The 18,641-nt window shown below is 43.2% G+C and overlaps 1 protein-coding gene across 1 annotated transcript in view; it reads left to right on the plus strand.

The window, feature by feature from the left end:
- The window catches only part of Lrig3 (leucine rich repeats and immunoglobulin like domains 3), a 55,715-nt gene extending 37,760 nt beyond the window's left edge, over nucleotides 1-17,955 (plus strand). The window contains exons 10-19 of the mRNA XM_042698812.1: nucleotides 147-218; nucleotides 2,924-2,995; nucleotides 3,737-3,900; nucleotides 7,576-7,896; nucleotides 9,533-9,814; nucleotides 11,071-11,523; nucleotides 12,713-12,871; nucleotides 14,898-15,041; nucleotides 15,141-15,416; nucleotides 17,370-17,955. Coding sequence (XP_042554746.1) covers nucleotides 147-218; nucleotides 2,924-2,995; nucleotides 3,737-3,900; nucleotides 7,576-7,896; nucleotides 9,533-9,814; nucleotides 11,071-11,523; nucleotides 12,713-12,871; nucleotides 14,898-15,041; nucleotides 15,141-15,416; nucleotides 17,370-17,614 — 2,188 coding nt within the window. The 3' untranslated portion in view covers nucleotides 17,615-17,955. The remainder of the gene's footprint in view (nucleotides 1-146; nucleotides 219-2,923; nucleotides 2,996-3,736; nucleotides 3,901-7,575; nucleotides 7,897-9,532; nucleotides 9,815-11,070; nucleotides 11,524-12,712; nucleotides 12,872-14,897; nucleotides 15,042-15,140; nucleotides 15,417-17,369) is intronic.
- The last annotated feature ends 686 nt before the right edge of the window (nucleotides 17,956-18,641 follow it).

Consider the following 18,641-nt stretch of genomic DNA (forward strand, 5'->3'; position numbering starts at 1 on the left):
GGACACACTTAAGATAGATTGTTTAATTGAAGAAAATAGAATTATTCACAAATGATTTAAAGAGAAATTAGAGCTCTACCTCTAAACTAACTCATCAAAATTCACTGTTCCAATGTAATTTTTCTTCCTTATCCTTTTTTCCCCAGAATACTCCAGGGAAACCGGATTCGATCTATTACTAAAAAAGCCTTCACTGGTCTGGATGCATTAGAACATCTGTGAGTATCAGAAATTTAGTTACCCTGAAGTTCACCTTGCTGTTGAGAAAGAAATAGATACAGAAAGTGAGAGAGAACAAAGAAAGTTCCATTTAATCTTTATGAGAATACTATTCAGTAGTTTTCTTCATTTCTTACTAGGTGGAAGCCTTGAAGATTCACTGATTCTATTAAAGATCAAAGGCAACACCCACCATCCTTAATAGTGACATGGAAGGGTTTTCACACTATTTTGAGGGTTTTGTTGCTGCTTTTGCTTAATACAGAATGCACAATGTAGCTCTCCCTATTGTTCTCCATCCATAACAGGAAGACAGAAGACTGAAGGAGGCTGCCTTGGCCCTCAATATCCTTATGTCTTTAGCCTTAGCCTGCCATCTCTGCCCTTCCTCAGAGCTGCTGGTGCATAGTTCTGCAGTGAGATTTAGGGTGGAGGATTTTCAGCTGGTCAGAGAGGAAGGCTAGTTAATCTTGGGAGGACTCCAACACTGTCTGAGCACTGTGTGTTGACTAAGAGCAAACCAACTGTTTATAACCATGGCTATCCATCTTACACTGGTACAGTAAAGTTACAGTATAATAAGTAATATGTTCCATCGATTGCAAAAGGCTTGTAGCTGGCAGTTGTCATATGTGTTAACTTGGGCAGAAGAAGTTACAATGTAAAATTCACATTTGGTTTATATGCATTTCTGCTGGGGACAGAACGGGAAGATTCCTTTGCTACCACGAACCACTGTTATCTTCTGATTCCACCAGTTAGTTGGAGAGAGAGATGGTTCACTAGCCATCCTGACAGTGCAGTAGGAAAACTGGTAGCTGGATTCTCAAAGCTGCTCTAGAAGGGTGGGTCAGTATAGTTCTACTTCCTGAAAACAGATTATGTTTTCAAAGGAAAACTAGCCAAAATGGGCTTGTTCACTAGTAGCCCATTCTGTTTCTGGAAAAGTGGAATATGTGGAGCAGTGGAGTATTAACCTCTACTTCTATTTTCTTTTCTTTTCTTTTTTTTTTTTTGGTCCAGTTGTGAGGCCTGAACTCTAGGCCTGGGCGCTGTCCCTCAGCTCTTCAGCTCAAGGCTAGCACTCTGCCACTTGAGCCACAGCGCCACTTCTGGCTTTTTTCTTTTTGCTTATGTGGTGCTAAGGAATTGAACCCAGGGCCTCATGCATGCAAGGCAAGTGCTCTACCACTGAGCCACCTTCCCAGCCCCTACTTCTATTTTCTTTTCCAAGTCTGCTACCTTCACTCTTTACCTTCTGTTTCTCCCTGCCTTTTTCCAGTTTCCTTGTACTTCTGTGACCTCTGCAGAACAGCAGTGTGAACCATTGCTAACCATTGTGACCAGTACTTTCAACCAAACTGTTTATAATTGCCAGTGAAAAAATAAAATCAGTCTCAAGTAGTGTGTCATTTTATAAATGGCCTACCTGGAATGTTTATTTGTTCTAACAAGGACATCTTGTCTGAGCACCTACTACCTTTGTATTAGTGAGTTGTGTATGGTAGGATTTGGCAGATGTTTAAAAGCACAGATTTCTAGAATTCTAGAGTTAAAAATAATTGGATGGATTCCCACCTTCCCCTTTCAAGCTAAACAACGTGGTAGTACCATCTTCTTTTGAGTCACTCTAAGAATAAATACAATAAATAATAGATGTACATAAATCACTTTAAGGGAGTTTGTGTATGTATTATAGAAAGTAGTCTGTAAAAGAGGTAAAGCCAGGATGAACTGGTGAAAGTACTTCATACACACATATGAAAATAGAACAGTGAGCTGGGTGCTGGTGGCTCACTCCTATAATCCTAGCTTCTCAGGAGTCTGAGATCTGAGGATCGCAGTTCAAAGCCAGCCCAGCCAGGATAGTCCATGAGTCTCTTATCTCCAATAAACCAGAAAACAGGAAGTGGCGCTGTAGCTCAAGTGGTAGAGCGCTAGCCTTGAGCTGAAGAGCTAAGGGACAGTGTCCAGGCCCAGAGTTCAAGCCCCATGACCAACAAAAAAGAAAATAGAACAGTGAAATCTGTTGAAATTTGGTAAGACTGGGGCTTGAACTCAGGGCCTCTCCACTCATCTTGCTTGTTCTGCTGGTGCTCTACCACCTGAACAATGCCTCCCACTTGGCCTTTTGAGGCTATTTTGGAGGTAAAATCTTGCTGACATTTCTGCCCAAGTTGGCTTTGGACTTTGATCCTCCAGATCACAGCCTCCTGACTAGCTATAATTACAAGCATCAGCCACCAACCAACTTCAGCTTTGAAATTGTTTTAAGATGGTGGGGGGAGGGAGAGAGGGAGTGACTTTGACCATATATGGAAATACCACAACTACTATATGCTAATAAAATTGTTTTAAAAACGTTTTTTCAAATGATAATTAAAAGTTAACTAATAATTAACTAATTAGTACGAGAAAGACAATAAAGCAATGGGGTTGAACAAATTGGGCCATTAGGAATGATATAATATGGTGACCAGAAGTGACCTGGCATCTCTGTAACAGATGAGTTTTTGATAACAAGACTCTCCATTCTTCCACTCTTCTAAGAGATTACTCAGGAACTCCTATAGTCATGCATTTGAACACACAGACTACTTGCTTAGTGTATGGGTAGGGATAGGTAGTGTGGCCCAAACTTTGTCCCAAGACCCAAGATGACTGTTGTTTACCTTCCTGTGTGGTGTGATTGGCTGTTTTTCAGAGACCTGAGTGACAACGCAATCATGTCTTTACAAGGCAACGCATTTTCCCAAATGAAGAAACTTCAACAACTGTAAGCTTTTCTTCCCTTGAATTTTAAATGAAGCATCCACAAGAAAACTGTCTAGGGTTTCATCCCAAATTATATGTCTCTAAAAAGTGTCTAACATATTCTACACATTAGTTTTTTCTACCAGAAAACCAAAGGCATTGGTTATTTGTTCATTTTGTTATCCAATACAATAGGAGCTTTCTTTTCTTTTCTTTTTTCTGTTTGAATTTGCCACTTCAGTCTATGGGACCAAATATAGTCTGATGCCTAAATATAGTAGTGATATTTTAGTAGTAAGGAATTTTGTAGTTTGTTTTTTTTTTTTTGATATGGTCATGGGGCCTGAACTCTGGGCCTGGGCGCTGTCCCTCAGCTCTTCAGCTCAAGGCTAGCACTCTACCACTTGGGCCACAGTGCCACTTCCGGCTTTTTTCTTTTTGCTTATGTGGTGCTGAGGAATCAAACCCAGAGCCTCAGGCATGCAAGGCAAGCGCTCTACCACTGAGCCACCTTCCCAGCCCCAGTAGTAAGGAATTTTGATGCCTTACTTTTGGCCTTCATGTAGGACAATAAGAGCAAAAATGGCAGAAAGCAAATCCAGCAAGGTATGTTTCTTTGCATTTTAAGATGTTTTATAGGATGTTGCCTGGGTGTGTATTTGTTTTCCACACTCATTGCTTTGTTAATAGTTACTTAAGTTTAGTTTACTTGTAGAAATCTGCATTTCATACAAAACAAATTGAATGTAATTACTCTCCGCAGGCATTTAAATACATCAAGCCTTTTGTGTGATTGCCAGCTGAAATGGCTGCCCCAGTGGGTGGCAGAGAATAACTTTCAGAGCTTTGTCAGTGCTATTTGTGCCCATCCTCAGCTGCTAAAAGGAAGAAGTATTTTCGCCATCAGCCCAGATGGCTTTGTGTGTGGTAAGTATAAGTATCACCCACTCTTGGTTTTTATTTATTCCTCTCATTTGCCCAAAATAATGGTTTTGACTAGATTTCTACTCCTTTAATAAAGCTGTCAGTTCTGCTGAGGTAGATAGAATTGGATCTATAGCTTGCTGATCATTCTAATTCTTACAAATGACAACAGAGGGTTTTCTAAAAGCATTTTTTTTTTCATCTTTGTTTTGGCCTTGTGGTGGTCTGGTGGAAAGAGAATGAAATTGGATCTGGAGAGTACCGAAAACAGTCTGAGGCTCTGCTTCACTTTATTAAATTCCCCAGACCTTAGTCTCTTCATCCAGGAAGTGGAGACTCCTCTGGTGCTGCTTTTTGTTTGTTTGTTTGCTGTTTGCTTTGTTTTTATGAGCTCACATTCGTTATACACAGGAGGATTTCATTGGTATCTAGCCACACATGTTTATGTGATGGGTCAATCAATCTCTCCTCCTCCATCACTCTCCTGTCACTCTTTCTTGCTCTTCCCAAAACAATGCCAACAGGTTTCCTCTTCAGTGTTCATAGGTGCACATTTTCAACCACATTCATCATCTTTCTCGGAGGCTGCTCTTGAATGTTGGTTCTGGTGTCAGTGAATGCAGTATTAATAGCTGTCTTTGGTGCTGCTGATTATTGTGATTGATGTTTGTTTTCTTAATCTTACTGCTGCTTATTTTTGGAGAGTGTGGAGAAAATTGCAGTTCCTAATAGTGACATCCAAAGATGCAGTACATGAAGTTTTCTTAGCGGCTCTGTTCTTTCCCTGGGTCTTGTTGAGAGGCTTGTAGCAGAGAAAATGAAGTAGTTAAGGATTTATGGGCTGCTGAGAAATTAACTATTGGCAGGTAAAGCATGATACATTATAGAAAGTTTGAATTTATTGCAAATAATTTGTTTTTACTTTTTTTTTTTTTTTTTGCTGGTCGTGGGGCCTGAACTCTGGGCCTGGGCACTGTCCCTCAGCTCTTCAGCTCAAGGCTAGTGCTCTACCACTTGAGCCACAGCGCCACTTCCAGCTTTTTCTGCTTATGTGGTGCTGAGGAATTGAACCCAGGGCCTCATGCATGGGAGGCAAGCACTCTACCACGGAGCCACCTTCCCAGCCCTTGCAAATAATTTGTGTGTGTATGTGTATGTGTGTCTACCAGTACTGGGGCTTGAACTCAGGGTCTCATGCTCTTGCTTAGCTATTTCCCTCAAGGCTGGTGTTCTTCCACTTTAACTACACCTTCACTTCTGATATTTTTGGTGATTAATTGGAGATTAGAATCTCATGGACTTTTCTGCCTGGGCTGACCTTGAACCTCAATCCTCAGATCTCAGCCTCCTGAGTGGCTAGGATTATAGGCCTGAGTCACCAGAGCCTGTCTTATTACAATTAATTTTAAGATCTATTGATTTAGCACCCAAGAAACTTAGCATTAGCAAGTGCTTTCCTAGAATTCATACAACTAGACAGTATCATATCTTGATTTAAAGAAATAATAATATAAGGTGCTTGTTTCTGATGTAGCTGTCTGCTACCACATTGCTGTTGCCACTGGCTATCAGAGAAAAAATTTACAAAAATAGATGTGCATCTAAAACCTGAGATCAAAATTTACTTTTAAGTACCAAGTGAAGAGGGCAGAGTCATTTTTTTTACACTGGCATTTAAAAATTTACTGAACATTGCCTTGTCTACAACATACTATTTTTTTTAGGTTGCAGCATTAAAGAGTGCCAGCAGTTTCTGGAAATAAAATCTCTGGTGTGGCTTTTGGAACAGATAAGCTTTTGGCATTCATCTGTAAGGGCCTGAGTGAGCATTTGCTTTCCCATGATCCTTGTTTCTCAGCCCCCAAATCCCAAGATAGAAACTCCTTAGTAGTCTGATACAATTGCAGATATACATATGCTTCCATGGTGAATCTGAGCATAGGCAAACATTTCAAAGGATCTTCCAGGAGAAGCTATCTTGTTTACAGCACACAGGCCTATCCTGGAATGTGAACATCCCATGTTTATTCACACTCATGAAAGGTCGTGTGTGTGTGTGTGTGTGTGTGTGTGTGTGTGTGTGTGTGTGTGTGTGTGTGTGTACCAGGTCTTGTCCCTTACCCTTTTTGCTCAAGATAGGCCCTTTACCATTTGAGCCACAGCTCCACTTTTTGCTGGTTAATTGGAGATAAAAAAAAAATCTGCCTGGGCTGGCTGCAAACAATGATCCTTAGATCTCAGCATGCTGAGTAGCTGAGATTATAAGCATGAACCACTGTCACCTGGCAAAAGGTCATCTTTTTAAACTACCCAAATAATACATGTTGGTAGATCTGAGATGCCTCCTTTGGGGAAAGCTGAAGTTCAAAAAAGGTAACTTTTCCAAAAAGTAAGAGAGAACTAAAAATAAGTGTTTAGAATGAAAGAGTTGCTCAACTCATAATTATACTGTAGCTTGGGCAGGGTGGCACACAGCGTGATGGCCTGGCTGCCTGACTGCAGGTCAGGGCCAGCACCACACACGCAGAATCCAGATGCTTTTTCGTTCCAACGACAGCTTTCTTTTCCCTTTTCTTTTTTCCTCTGGCCCTGCCCAAAGTACTATTTTTTTTTAATTGCTTCTGTTTGGGGTAGATGGAGTAATTGTTATCTTTGCTGATATTGATGATTGTTGATTGATGTGTTTGCTTTCTTTGTGGACAAAATTGCATTTCCTCAGAAAAGAATTCTAAGATATCCCATGAGCCTTTGAAGTTTCTTAACTGTTTTGGTTCTTTCTTGTGCAGGTACTGGGGCTTGAACTCAAGTGTCTCATCCTCTTGCTTAGCTTATTTAAATGCTCAAGGCTCCCTCTCTGACCTTGAACTATACCTCCTGGTTTTTTTCCTTCCTTCTTACTTTATTTTTTGGCTGGTACCAGGGTTTGAACATGGGGCCTTGACTTGCTCAGCTTGCTTGCTTGGCTGGTGCTCTGCCACTTGATCTGTGCCTCCAGCCTGGCTGCTGATTATTTAGGGGATAAGAGTCTCCCAGACTTTTCTACCCAGAGTGACTTCAAACCATTGTCCTCCAAATCTGAGCCTACTAAGTAGTTAGGATTACAAGCTTGATCCACCAAATCGTGACTAACATTCTCATTTTTAATTGAAACCAAGTAATTGTATATATGGATGGGTACAGTGTGACATTTCTGCATATAAATATATGGAATGATCACATCAAGCTAACCAGCCTGTCACCTCAAATATGTACCATTTCCCTTGGAAGTCCTGTCTTGGCACTTCTGAATAATCACTTAATTGCTGTCAAACATAGTTGGATAACTGGGCATTGCTCACTTTTAAAATATTGTCTGATTTCCCCTGTGACTTCTTATCTGCTCTCTTCCATTTACGTGAAGCATAAGGCCTTTGGAATAAATAATGGGTTACATCTAGATTCAAGGTAACAACCTTCTCTCGGTAATACTGATGGATAAATGGGCCTGTTGTCTGCGTCTGATGTCCAACGTTCTCTGGGTACCACTTCAACATTGGGACTGCTTGTATGTGTCTGAAAGACATGGAGGGTCAGATCTCAGCTGCCATTCATTTTGCATTTGTTGGTGTTCAGATTTGTACAGCCCTTGGACTCTCGAGCCTTCACATTGTTTGCTTTCCTCCTCTCCATTTTGAACAGATGATTTTCCCAAACCCCAGATTACGGTTCAGCCAGAAACACAGTCGGCAATAAAAGGTTCCAATTTGAGTTTTGTCTGCTCGGCTGCCAGCAGCAGTGATTCCCCAATGACTTTCGCTTGGAAAAAAGACAATGAGTTATTACACGATGCTGAAATGGAGAATTATGCACACCTCCGGGCCCAAGGTGGAGAGCTGATGGAGTATACCACCATTCTTCGACTGCGCAACGTGGAATTTGCCAGCGAAGGCAAATATCAGTGTGTCATCTCCAATCACTTTGGCTCTTCCTACTCTGTCAAAGCCAAGCTTACAGTAAACAGTATGTCATCAATTTGCTTTTTGTACTTAACGATAGCTTTTAGATGCAGAAAACACTGTATGTGTCTTGTGCTCTCTCTCACGCACATTCTCTGTCTCTGTCTCTATCCTTCTCCTTCCTCTCTTTATTTCCTTTCTCTCTTGCCTCTGTTTTGCCCCTTTCTCTTTCAGTTCTCTCTCTTTTTCCTTTTCCTTTCTCTCTTTCTCTTCTTTTCTCTCCCTCTGTCTTTTTAATCTCTTTCCCTCTCTGTCTCCCTATTTCTCTCCTCTCTATGTCTGTCTTTTTCTCCATATCTCTTATCTCTCCCTCTTTCTCTGTCTCTCCAGGTCTGTCTATCACTCATCTTCTTGCTCCCATTCCTCACCCTGATTCCTTTCTTCTCATACTTTCCACTTAGCTCTTTCTTTCACCACCCTTCACTCCACAAACATCAGGATTCTTGGTTATTTAGATTGAAGGCCAGCAATTTTTCAGTTGAGCTCACTGCAGTGTGCTGGGATGAGGCAGGCAGGTATCTTATGCTCTGTGGGAGTTCACGATCAATCGTATTGATGTGGGAGGCCACAAAATATATTGCTAAAGCAGCACTCTGCCTTTAAGTCAGAGATCTGGGTGTAAATCCTGCTACCACTTCTTAAAGCAGTGTCGCTCTGGGCAGGTGAGTTAACCTCTCTGGCCTCTGACTCTACTTTGTCCAGTTAGGAATAATAGTCCTTACCTCATGGAGCCATTCTAGCCATGAGCTAAAACCCTGTGTATGAAGGGCCTCACAGAATGCTTTGGCATTTAGGTAGTACTGAGAAGACATAGTCACTGTTAGCTGTAGTTAATAAGCCTCAGCATTGTATCATCATCTGCTTTCTGAGACACGCATTCATCTTTACAACCAGCACCTCACCACTTTGGCCTCTCTAACCATTTGTGCCACTGTGTGGATGGATTTGAGAGCTAACAGCAGCGATGCCTGAGGTCTGGCACATGGAAGGTTAGTGTTTAGGCCCAAATACCTATATAAATTTAGAAAAATGGCAGGGCCTCCTTCCCAGGGGAACTGAAAAAGAGATGAAGTGAATGGGCAGGGTACCAAGAGATGGATTTGCCCAAGATCTCACAATTAATTCTCGAGGAAACTGAAAACATGGCTAGAAAGTAGCAGGGAGACCGACTGCTGGCTAGAGTATGGGGCAGTTGGTGCTTTATCCTGAGTTGTTCCCCTGTACAGGCTGAACCTGGCGCATTACTTACCACGCTCTCCGCCAGCCTTCTGTGGCAGGTACCTGTGTTAGAAATAACCCTGCCTTACCTTTGTCAGGGAACTTGTAGATCTTTTCTTAAAGTGTCTGTGGTATGGGTGGGTATATAGGCATGTGGTACGTGTTGGGGGGCTGTGGGTATGTGTATGTACGTGTCTGTGTGTGTGTGTGCCTGTGGTATGTGTGGAGTGAGGGTGTAGGTGGGTAGTATGTGTGTGGAGGGGTGTATGTGTGGTATGTGTGGTGTGTGTAGTGTGGGTATGGGGGGTACGTGTGTATATGTGTGTAGGTGTGTGCATGTGTGGTCATAGGATTTGGGAGGAGTCGAGCAAAGCTTGGATACACCCTGACTCTCCTGCCCACCTTGCTCTCTGGGATTGCAGTGCTTCCCTTTTTCACCAAGACCCCCATGGACCTGACCATCCGCGCGGGGGCCATGGCGCGCCTGGAGTGCGCGGCGCTGGGACACCCGGCCCCGCAGATCGCCTGGCAGAAGGACGGTGGCACGGACTTCCCCGCAGCCCGGGAGCGGCGCATGCACGTGATGCCCGAGGACGATGTGTTCTTCATCGTGGACGTGAAGACGGAGGACATCGGCGTGTACAGCTGCACGGCGCAGAACAGCGCGGGCAGCATCTCCGCCAATGCCACCTTGACGGTGCTGGGTAAGGGCGCAGTGCTTGTGAACGCACCATGCGGGCCGGGCCCGAGCAGCCCGGCTCACCTGCCGGCCCGTGATACCAGAAGGTTTGGGCTTGGAAGAGAGCAGATGCCAGGGATCCTGCCCTGTCTGGAGAGGGCCTGCCTTTTGTAAGCTGTGAAATGAAGGGAGTCAAGCAAAAGCTTTGGTGCTTTCCCTCCTCCACTGTACACACATACTCTTCTATAAAGCACGTTGAAGACAAGAAATGTATGAGGATTGGGCATAGTAGTACATGTCTATATAATTCCAGCACTCAGATAGCTGAAGCAGGAGGATTGGGTGTTTTGAGGCCAGTTTGGGCTAGGTACGTAAATACAAAACCAAAAGAAAAAAAAATGGGTGAAGCAGTCAGGCAGATCGAGGGGGAACACGTTTCTGTTTTCTCCCGTACCAATCTGGAAATCAGAGTTCTCTTTTGATGACCTAACACGTGCTTATTAAAACTGGAATGCTTTTTTCTCCTATATGTGTCTTTGAAAGAATGAAACGTATTTACCTACTAATACAAGGAAACTATTTTCAGAATTTTAACATTGGCCTAGATATCATGCACTAGACGTTAATTTGAAAAATTCAATGTACACGTTCTGATTTTTTTTACCATCCACCCACACATACTTGTGCTTAAAAATATTTTTACATATTTTTAAAGATGTTTTATTGCCCACCCCTACCACCACCAATTTCCTACCATTGGTAAGGGTGAAAGAGGTTGAAATAAAAATTGAAAACACAAACAAAAAAAAAAAACCCACTACATTTTATCTAGCCCCAGTGGCTTATGCCTAAGGTAATCCTAGCTACTTGGGAGGCTGAGATCTAGAGGCTCATTGTTTAAAGCCCACCCCAGGGCAGAAAAGTCTGTGACATTCCATTTCCAGTTAGTCAGCAAAATGTCAGACTGGAGAGAGACATGGAGAGTGCCAGCCAGATGCAAAGAAGAGAGAGCACAAGACCTAGAATTCAAGCCACAGTACCAGCACACCCACCTATAAAGTATGTTTTCTTGTTTGATCCTAAGCTCTTCTCATGAGTCCATGAAGGCAGAAAAATAAGATCTCAAGGACTGTTACACTTTTTTTGTTGTGAGTTGTTCTTGACCATACCTGGTACACTGAGGGAACATGAAATCTTACTCCTCGATCTGAATGAATTCAAGTGCTAGCTATGGAAACTAGCTCTCTCTTAGGAAAGTAAAAGGGTCCCTTGTCATTCCAGAAACACCATCATTTCTGAGACCTCTGTTAGACCGAACTGTAACCAAGGGAGAAACAGCTGTGCTGCAGTGCATCGCTGGGGGCAGCCCTCCCCCGAGGCTGAACTGGACCAAAGATGACAGCCCCTTGGTGGTGACCGAGAGGCACTTCTTTGCGGCAGGCAATCAGCTGTTGATTATTGTGGACTCGGATGTCAGCGATGCTGGGAAATACACCTGCTCCATGTCCAACACCCTGGGCACGGAAAGGGGCAATGTGCGCCTCAGTGTGATCCCCAGCCCCACCTGCGACTCCCCGCAGCTGGCCGCCCCCTCCTTAGACGATGATGGCTGGGCCACAGTGGGTGTGGTGATCATCGCTGTGGTGTGCTGTGTGGTGGGCACGTCACTCGTGTGGGTGGTCATCATATACCACACAAGGCGGAGAAGCGAAGACTGCAGCATCACCAACACAGGTGTGTACCCAGCAGCATGGCCTGGAATGCCCAAGTGGTGTGGATTTATGGGTGTTGCTGTCATTTTCTTCTACAATATGTATCGGCAGTCTGAGCCCATCTCCTAAGTGGTTCATTTGGCTCACGCTGAAAGAAGGTTAACCAAAAGTAGCAAAGCTGGTGTGTAAAGACTGACACTTCATGCTCAGACCTCATCAGATTGGCTGGGAAATAAACTACCCAATCAGTGAAACCAGTGTTACTCCTTCTCAAGATGGAGAACCAGGAGCCCCTGTGTCATGAGCTTTGCTTGCTGTGGGATTTGTGTGCGTTGAGCATGTGTAGGGTCCTAGTTATTCTAGTTAACTAGAATGTGCACACTCTGATACCAATGAACCCAAGTTTGATTTAAGGACTAAATTACTATCTGATGAAAATTCTTGAGTTTTATTTTTTTTATTTTTTTGTGCCATAATTGGGCTTGAACTCAAGCCCTTGTGCTCACACTTAGCTTTTTCCTCTCAAAGCTGGCATTCTACTACTTGAGCTCAGCTCTACATATGGCTTTTTGTTGCTTAATTTGGAGAGAGTCACATAGACTTTCCTGCCTGGGCTGGCTTTGAATTGAAATTCTTAGATCTCAGCCTCCTGAGGATGCCATGTTCCTAGGATGACAAGGCATCAGCCTCTGGTACCTGAGTGGAGTCTTTATTATTATTAGTTTTTGGTCATGGGGCTTGAACTCTGGGCTTGGACGCTGTCCCTCAGCTCTTCAGCTCAAGGTGACCGCTCTACCACTTGAGCCACAGCACCACTTCTAGTTTTCTGGTGGTTTATCAGAGATAAGAGTTTCATGGACTTTCCTGCCCAGGCTGGCTTTGAGCCATGATTCTTCAGATCTCAGCCTCCTGAGTAGCAAGGATTACAGGCGCGAGCCACCGGCACCTGGCTTTTAGTATTTTTTTTTAAGATACTTGTTATTACATTTTTTAGGAAGTGCATCCAGTAGCGAGGGATAAATCAGAAACTCAGCTCACACTTCTCAGAGTTCGAAGCCTTCATCTACCTCTCTTGATACTGCACTCAGGATGGCTTTGTCAGAGTAGCTCTTCACTTATTTTATGTGCACATAATGGAAGAAGTGTAGACTATTGCTCCTGAGAGTCTGGGAGGGACCATGGTGATCTTTCTTGCTGTTATTTGGTTACAGATGAGACCAACCTGCCTGCAGATATCCCGAGTTACCTGTCTTCTCAGGGAACTTTAGCTGATCGGCAGGATGGGTACGTGTCCTCTGAAAGTGGGAGTCACCACCAGTTTGTCACCTCTTCAGGAGGTGGGTTTTTCCTGCCACAACACGACAGTCCTGGTAAGTGTTTAAAAATGGACATGAGTGCTAGGTATGGTGATTGATGGTGTCTTACTCCTATAGTCCCAGCTGCTTAGAAGGCAAATAGGAACATTGCGACGTAAGGCCAGCCCAGGCCAAAAGATAGGAAAAGACCCTATTTCAACCAGTCACTGGGGTGTAGTGGCCCCGGCCTGCCATCTCAGCACCTGGGAGGCCATAGATAGGAGGATCATAATTCAAGGCTAGCTGCAGGGAAAAAGTAAAACCCCATTTGAAAATAATTACCTAAAAAAATGGGGGAGGTAGGAGCATGCTTAAGGACTAGAGCACCTGCCTAGCAAGTGTGAGGATTTGAATCAAGAACCCCAGTACTGTCCAGCAATAGGACACGAAATTGCATGACCATGGCTAAGAATTGTTTTGAAATGATACAGGGGAATGGACAGATGTAATACTATTGCAAGACATTGACACACTAGCAAGAGCTGGCCCAAGTCACTAGTAAAGTTGAGATTCAATAGTTTTTAATGTCCTTTTCTCAACTGCTAGGGGGGAAAAAAGAGAAATCTTCATTTGAGGGTAGTGAGGGAGGCTGCTTGACACAGTGGACAATGACAGTCTTTCCTGGCTAAATGTCTATAAGAATGTATTGAAGCTGGGTGCCAGTGGCTCACACCTATAATCCCAGCCACTCAGCAGGCTGAGATCTGAGGATGGTTGTACAGAGTCAGCTTAGATAGGCAAACCCAATTAAAGCCAGAAGTGGAGATGGCTCGAGTGATATAGAGCACTAGTTTAGGAGCATGAGAGAGGTGGGGGCGGCGGGAGAGAGGCAGGCAGGCAGGCAAGCAGGAAGGAAGGAAGGAAGGATAAGAAGGAAGGAAGGAATTTAGGAAGGAAGGAAGGACGGACGGACATAGTGTGTGGCACCTATTGAGAAGTCCACAAATGGAAGTTATTGGTGTTAGTTTTCACACAGTGAATCATCTTTTACCCCAAGCATTTATTGAGTGTTTGCTGTGTGCCAGCCTTCCTAGGTGGGGGCAGGTATACTTGTCTTCAGTTTCACAGGGTAACCAGCAGTAAGACAAATGACTTCTCGCTCAACAAAGCAGGGAGAAGGGGCTGTGCCCAGATTGATGAAATCTGAGCATAAAAGTGCACATTCTGCTTAGATGAAAGTGGTGGCAAACAGCAGAGACCTGCCCCCATTCAGGGTCATGGGTCTGAATTGACAATATTGCCAATCCCTGGACAGCAGCATCCACGTCTAACTGGCCTAGTACCTTTTGCATTTAATTGAACTATTTATAAGATGTTGTGAGGGGGTTTGTTTTGCGGGGTTTTTTGTTTATCTTGTATGCTGTGTGTGTGTGTGTGTGTGTGTGTGTGTGTGTGTGTGTGTGTGTGTGTGTGTGTGTGTGTGTGTGTGTGTGTGTGTGTACTGAGGTTTGAACTCAGAGCCTGGGCACTATCCCTTCTTAAGCTTTTTCTCTCAAGGATATTGCTCTACCACTTGAGCCACAGCTCCATTTGTGGGTTTTTGATGGTTAATCAGAGATAGGAGTCTCTCAGACTTTTCTGCCCAGTCTTGTTTTGAACCACGTTCCTCAGATCTCAGCTTATTGAGTAGCTAGGATTATGGGCATGAGCCACCAGCCCTTGGAGAAGTTGTTTTTGAGTATGCCTGTCTTTGAATTGGACACTGATAGGTCATTGGTCTCGTGCCAATTCCTGGTATAGTCACCTGTGACATCTTGTAGAAAGGGGCCAGTGCTGACAGATGGAATTCAGACTGTGTCTGCTTTGGCTGTTGGGGACCACACACAGAGCTGTTTCCCTTAGAGACAGGGTGGACCTGGCAGCAAGATTGGTCACCTCGCCCAGTAGCTCATCAGGTCCCAGATTCGCCCACTTATGAAGCCAAAGGACTCCATAAGTTTGAAAGAAATCCATCCCTCTGTACAATTTTGGTATCATGTTGTAGCTAAAACCACTTTCCAAGACAGAAAACATTTGTGTGACTCCGATGTATGTTTTAAAGGGACCTGCCACTTGGATACCAGCAGTGAGGCTGACGTGGAGACTGCCACAGACCCATTCCTGTGCCCCTTTCTGAGCTCCTCGAGCCCTGTGTATTTGAAGGCGAACGTGTATGGCCCGGATCCCTTCGAAGCCTATCATCCAGGTAACATGGTTTTCCTTGCCAGGAACTCATGTGAGTCCCAGGGAGACCACTGCAAGTGCTAACTCTGTCCTCTTCTGATGTGGATTTCACATTGCCAAGGTTGCAGTCCTGATGCAAGGACAGCTCTGATGGAGCACTGTGAGCCGAGTCTTCTGAAGAGGAAGGACTGCTATCCATGTCCGCCACCTATGGAAGAGTCTTGTGAACGGAGCTGTAGTAACGGAGCATGGCCTTCCCACGGGAGGAAGCTAATCAACCCCACGTACACCCAAAATGAAGGGCCCATGCTGAGAAGTCTATGTCTCAACAAGTCTTCTCTAGATTTCAGTACAAGTCTAGAACCAGCATCTGTTCCTTCCAGTAATTCTTTCATGGGTAAGTTTGTGAAAGTATTAGGTTTCTATTTTGTATCAGTACTGAGGCTTGCCAGTAATTAGGGCTTGGTCACTGTTCCTTAGCTTTTTTTCTTTTCTTTCCTTTTCATTTTTTTACTCAAGGCTGGTATTCTACCACTTGAGCCACAGCTCTACTTCCAGCTTTTTGCTGGCTAATTGCAGATTGGCTAGGTTGGCTTTGAACTACTCTCCTCAGCTCTCAGCCTCCCAAGTCACTAGGATTATGAGTGTGATTATATTTCTTAATTCTGGCCCCATCTCCCAGTTCTGAGTATTAGAATTATCAAACCTCTGAAAGTGAATTTTCCCTTAACAGCATCTTCACAATAACCTCTTCGTATGGCTGTTTCTGAACTCAAAGACAGGGGATTTTTACTTGATGATGGATTTAATCTGTAGCGAAGCCTTGGGCGCTTTCTGGGTAACACTGTGTGTGGTATCTGGGAGGCAGGAGTTGGGGGAATGACTTCGGAGCTGAGCTTGTCAGCCATGTGGAAAAAGTGGTTTGAGGCCCCAAACAGCCTTTGGGGTGGAGTTGCGTGTGTTGCATGACTGTGGTTTGGTGTGTCTGGTGGCTTCTAACTGAACCCATGGTGGGAGGGTGGAAAAGACCATCTTACCTAGCAACAGCTGCTCAGGCAGACAAGCTGGGCGACCTGCTGCCAGAGAGGCCTTCAGAAGTGTCCAGCCTAGTTGCTGGTGTGAGGCACTGGCTGACAGCACGGAGATTCCATTGTGCGTTTTTGTTTTGTTTTTTTTGGTCTAGTCTGTGGGAACAATGAGAATGAATGGAGCCATATGGGAAGAGGAGCCACAATTTGCCTTGGTGTTTCTTTCCCTTTTTTTTTTTTTAATTCTGTTTCTGTCGAATTTTAAACTATTTTATATCCAGCGTTTAAGAAGTTTTATGTCTTACCATGTTATTAGTTATATTTCTTTTTGAAACAACTTGAACCTATATTACGAGCCCAATGTGGTTAGCTCATGCTTGTGATCCTTGTTTTACTCAGGAGGTAGAAGCAGGAAGATGGCAAGTTCAAAGCCAGCCTAGGGTAGAGGTTTTTGGGAAGACCCTGCCTCAAACATGGAAGTATGTCAAACAGAACTTCAAGTGGTAGATGGCTGGTCTCAGTACCACAAAAAAATTAAATTAAAAAAAAATAAAAAGACAAGGAAGCAAAAGAGGAGGAGGAGGATTATTTTGGAATAAAGTTGTTGTTTTTGTTTTGGGGTGGTACTGAGCTCTTACTCAGGGCCTTACAATTTCTCTTGAGCCACTAGCTATCTATTCCTTTTCTGATTTATTTTTCAGATGGAGTCTTGTGAGTTTTGCCTAGGGCTGGCCTTGGACCATAATCTGTACATTCTAGCTTGGATGTTATAGAAGTGCATTTGTTGAGATGGGGAATCTCCCTAACTTCAAGGCCTGGACTGGACTTGAGTCATAATCCTCCGCGTCTCTGCTTCCCAAGTAGCTGGGATTATATTATAGACATCATTCCTGGCCCTTGAGACTTGCTATGTCTATGCACAATTAAACCCTCATATAAGATTATTATCCAAATGCCCTTTATAGAGAATCATAGGCTGTGAAGGCCTAAAGCAAGGAATTGGCCAACTTCATGAATGCATAGTGTAATGATTAATATTACGGTGGGTCATAGCAAGTGATAAAGAGTGGATGCATTTATTTGGGGATAAATAATAATAATAATAATAATAAATAAGAGGGAGTGGTTGACCTCCACTGCATCGTATAAGTATCTAATAGCATAAATAGACAGTCCTCTCCTATATGGGAGGACTGTCACATGCACTTGTAGGAAAATCCAGTGCATGCCTGTGTGGTAAGGTACCTCATCGTTTGCAGGGTTTTGTTGCACTAACATGTTGGTAAAAGGATCCAGGTCCTCAAGAGCTCTTGTTCTTTCAGGTACATTTGGGAAGTCTCTGCAGAGACCACATCTCCACGCCCCTCCCAGCTTTCCTCAGCCCTCAGATTGTCAGCCCAGAGCTTTGCACTTGAAAACTCCCTCCTCCCCCAACCTGGACTTCGGGTCAGAGGTTGGTGAGAAAGAAACTACAGATTTTCAAGAAGAAAACCACACATGTGCCTATAAACAGAGCCTGGAAAACTACAGGACTCCAAATTTTCAGTCTTATGACTCGGACACATAGACTGAATGGAACCAAAGGACAGTTTCAACATACTACCTCACACGGACCTTTATTTAAAAGAGACAGAATCTTATGTTTTTAAATGGAGTTATGAATTTTAAAAAGGATAAATTGCTTTATTTATACAGATGAACCCAAATTACAAAAAGTTATAAGAAATTTTATACTGGGAGTAATTTTCCTATAAGAAATACCTTTAAAAATATTTTATAACTTTGTTTTATGCAAGAAAAAAGTATCTTATGTAAATTAATGGTATAAATCCATGACTATTTTATGTATTTTTATAATGCCAGATTTCTTTTTATTGAAACATGAATACTAAAGCCTTTGAAATAGTACCTACCGCCTTGTACCTTTTTTGAATAGACATCCCTTCATTTTTACTTTTTTGCACATTACATTTAATAAAACATATCATTTTGGTGCCAAACCCCATTCATCCAAAAAAGAATTATGATCATTTTCAATACATTTTTAGACTGAATTAATTCATATTGCTCTGCCTCAAATTGATCAAAATATATTTAGCTCATTAAAATACAAGCAAAAAAAAAAAGCCAGGCTGGTGGCTCACACCTGTTATCCTAGCTACTCAGGAAGCTGAGATCTGAGGATTATGGTTCAAAGCCAGCTTTGGCAGCAATTCTAGCACACATACACATAAATAAACACATACACACACAGAGAAAAACAAGTAAAAATGACCATTGTCATACAGATTCTTGAAGTATGTTGTTGTATGTGAATGCAATCTATATAAGAAGCTACAGACATAAGATGCATTCATTTTTAAATCTGCAGATAGGAAAAAGATATAGTTACTGTTTGGTGCAAAAAAATACAAGCAGTGTCAGCCCAGGCTCCTTAGTTACAATACCTGCGCTTATCCCATTTCCCATTCCTGACTCCTGTTGTTGGAACAGCAGGTTGGCTTAGCTGGAGTTTCTACAGGCAACATGGTTCTAATGGGTGAATTTTCACCCTGGCACTGCTCAAGTCGCAGTGGATGCTGGCGAAATTCTTT

Source organism: Dipodomys spectabilis, unplaced genomic scaffold (assembly GCF_019054845.1).
Source record: "Dipodomys spectabilis isolate Male_0828 unplaced genomic scaffold, ASM1905484v1 ptg000234l, whole genome shotgun sequence".
Classification (NCBI taxonomy): domain Eukaryota; kingdom Metazoa; phylum Chordata; class Mammalia; order Rodentia; family Heteromyidae; genus Dipodomys; species Dipodomys spectabilis.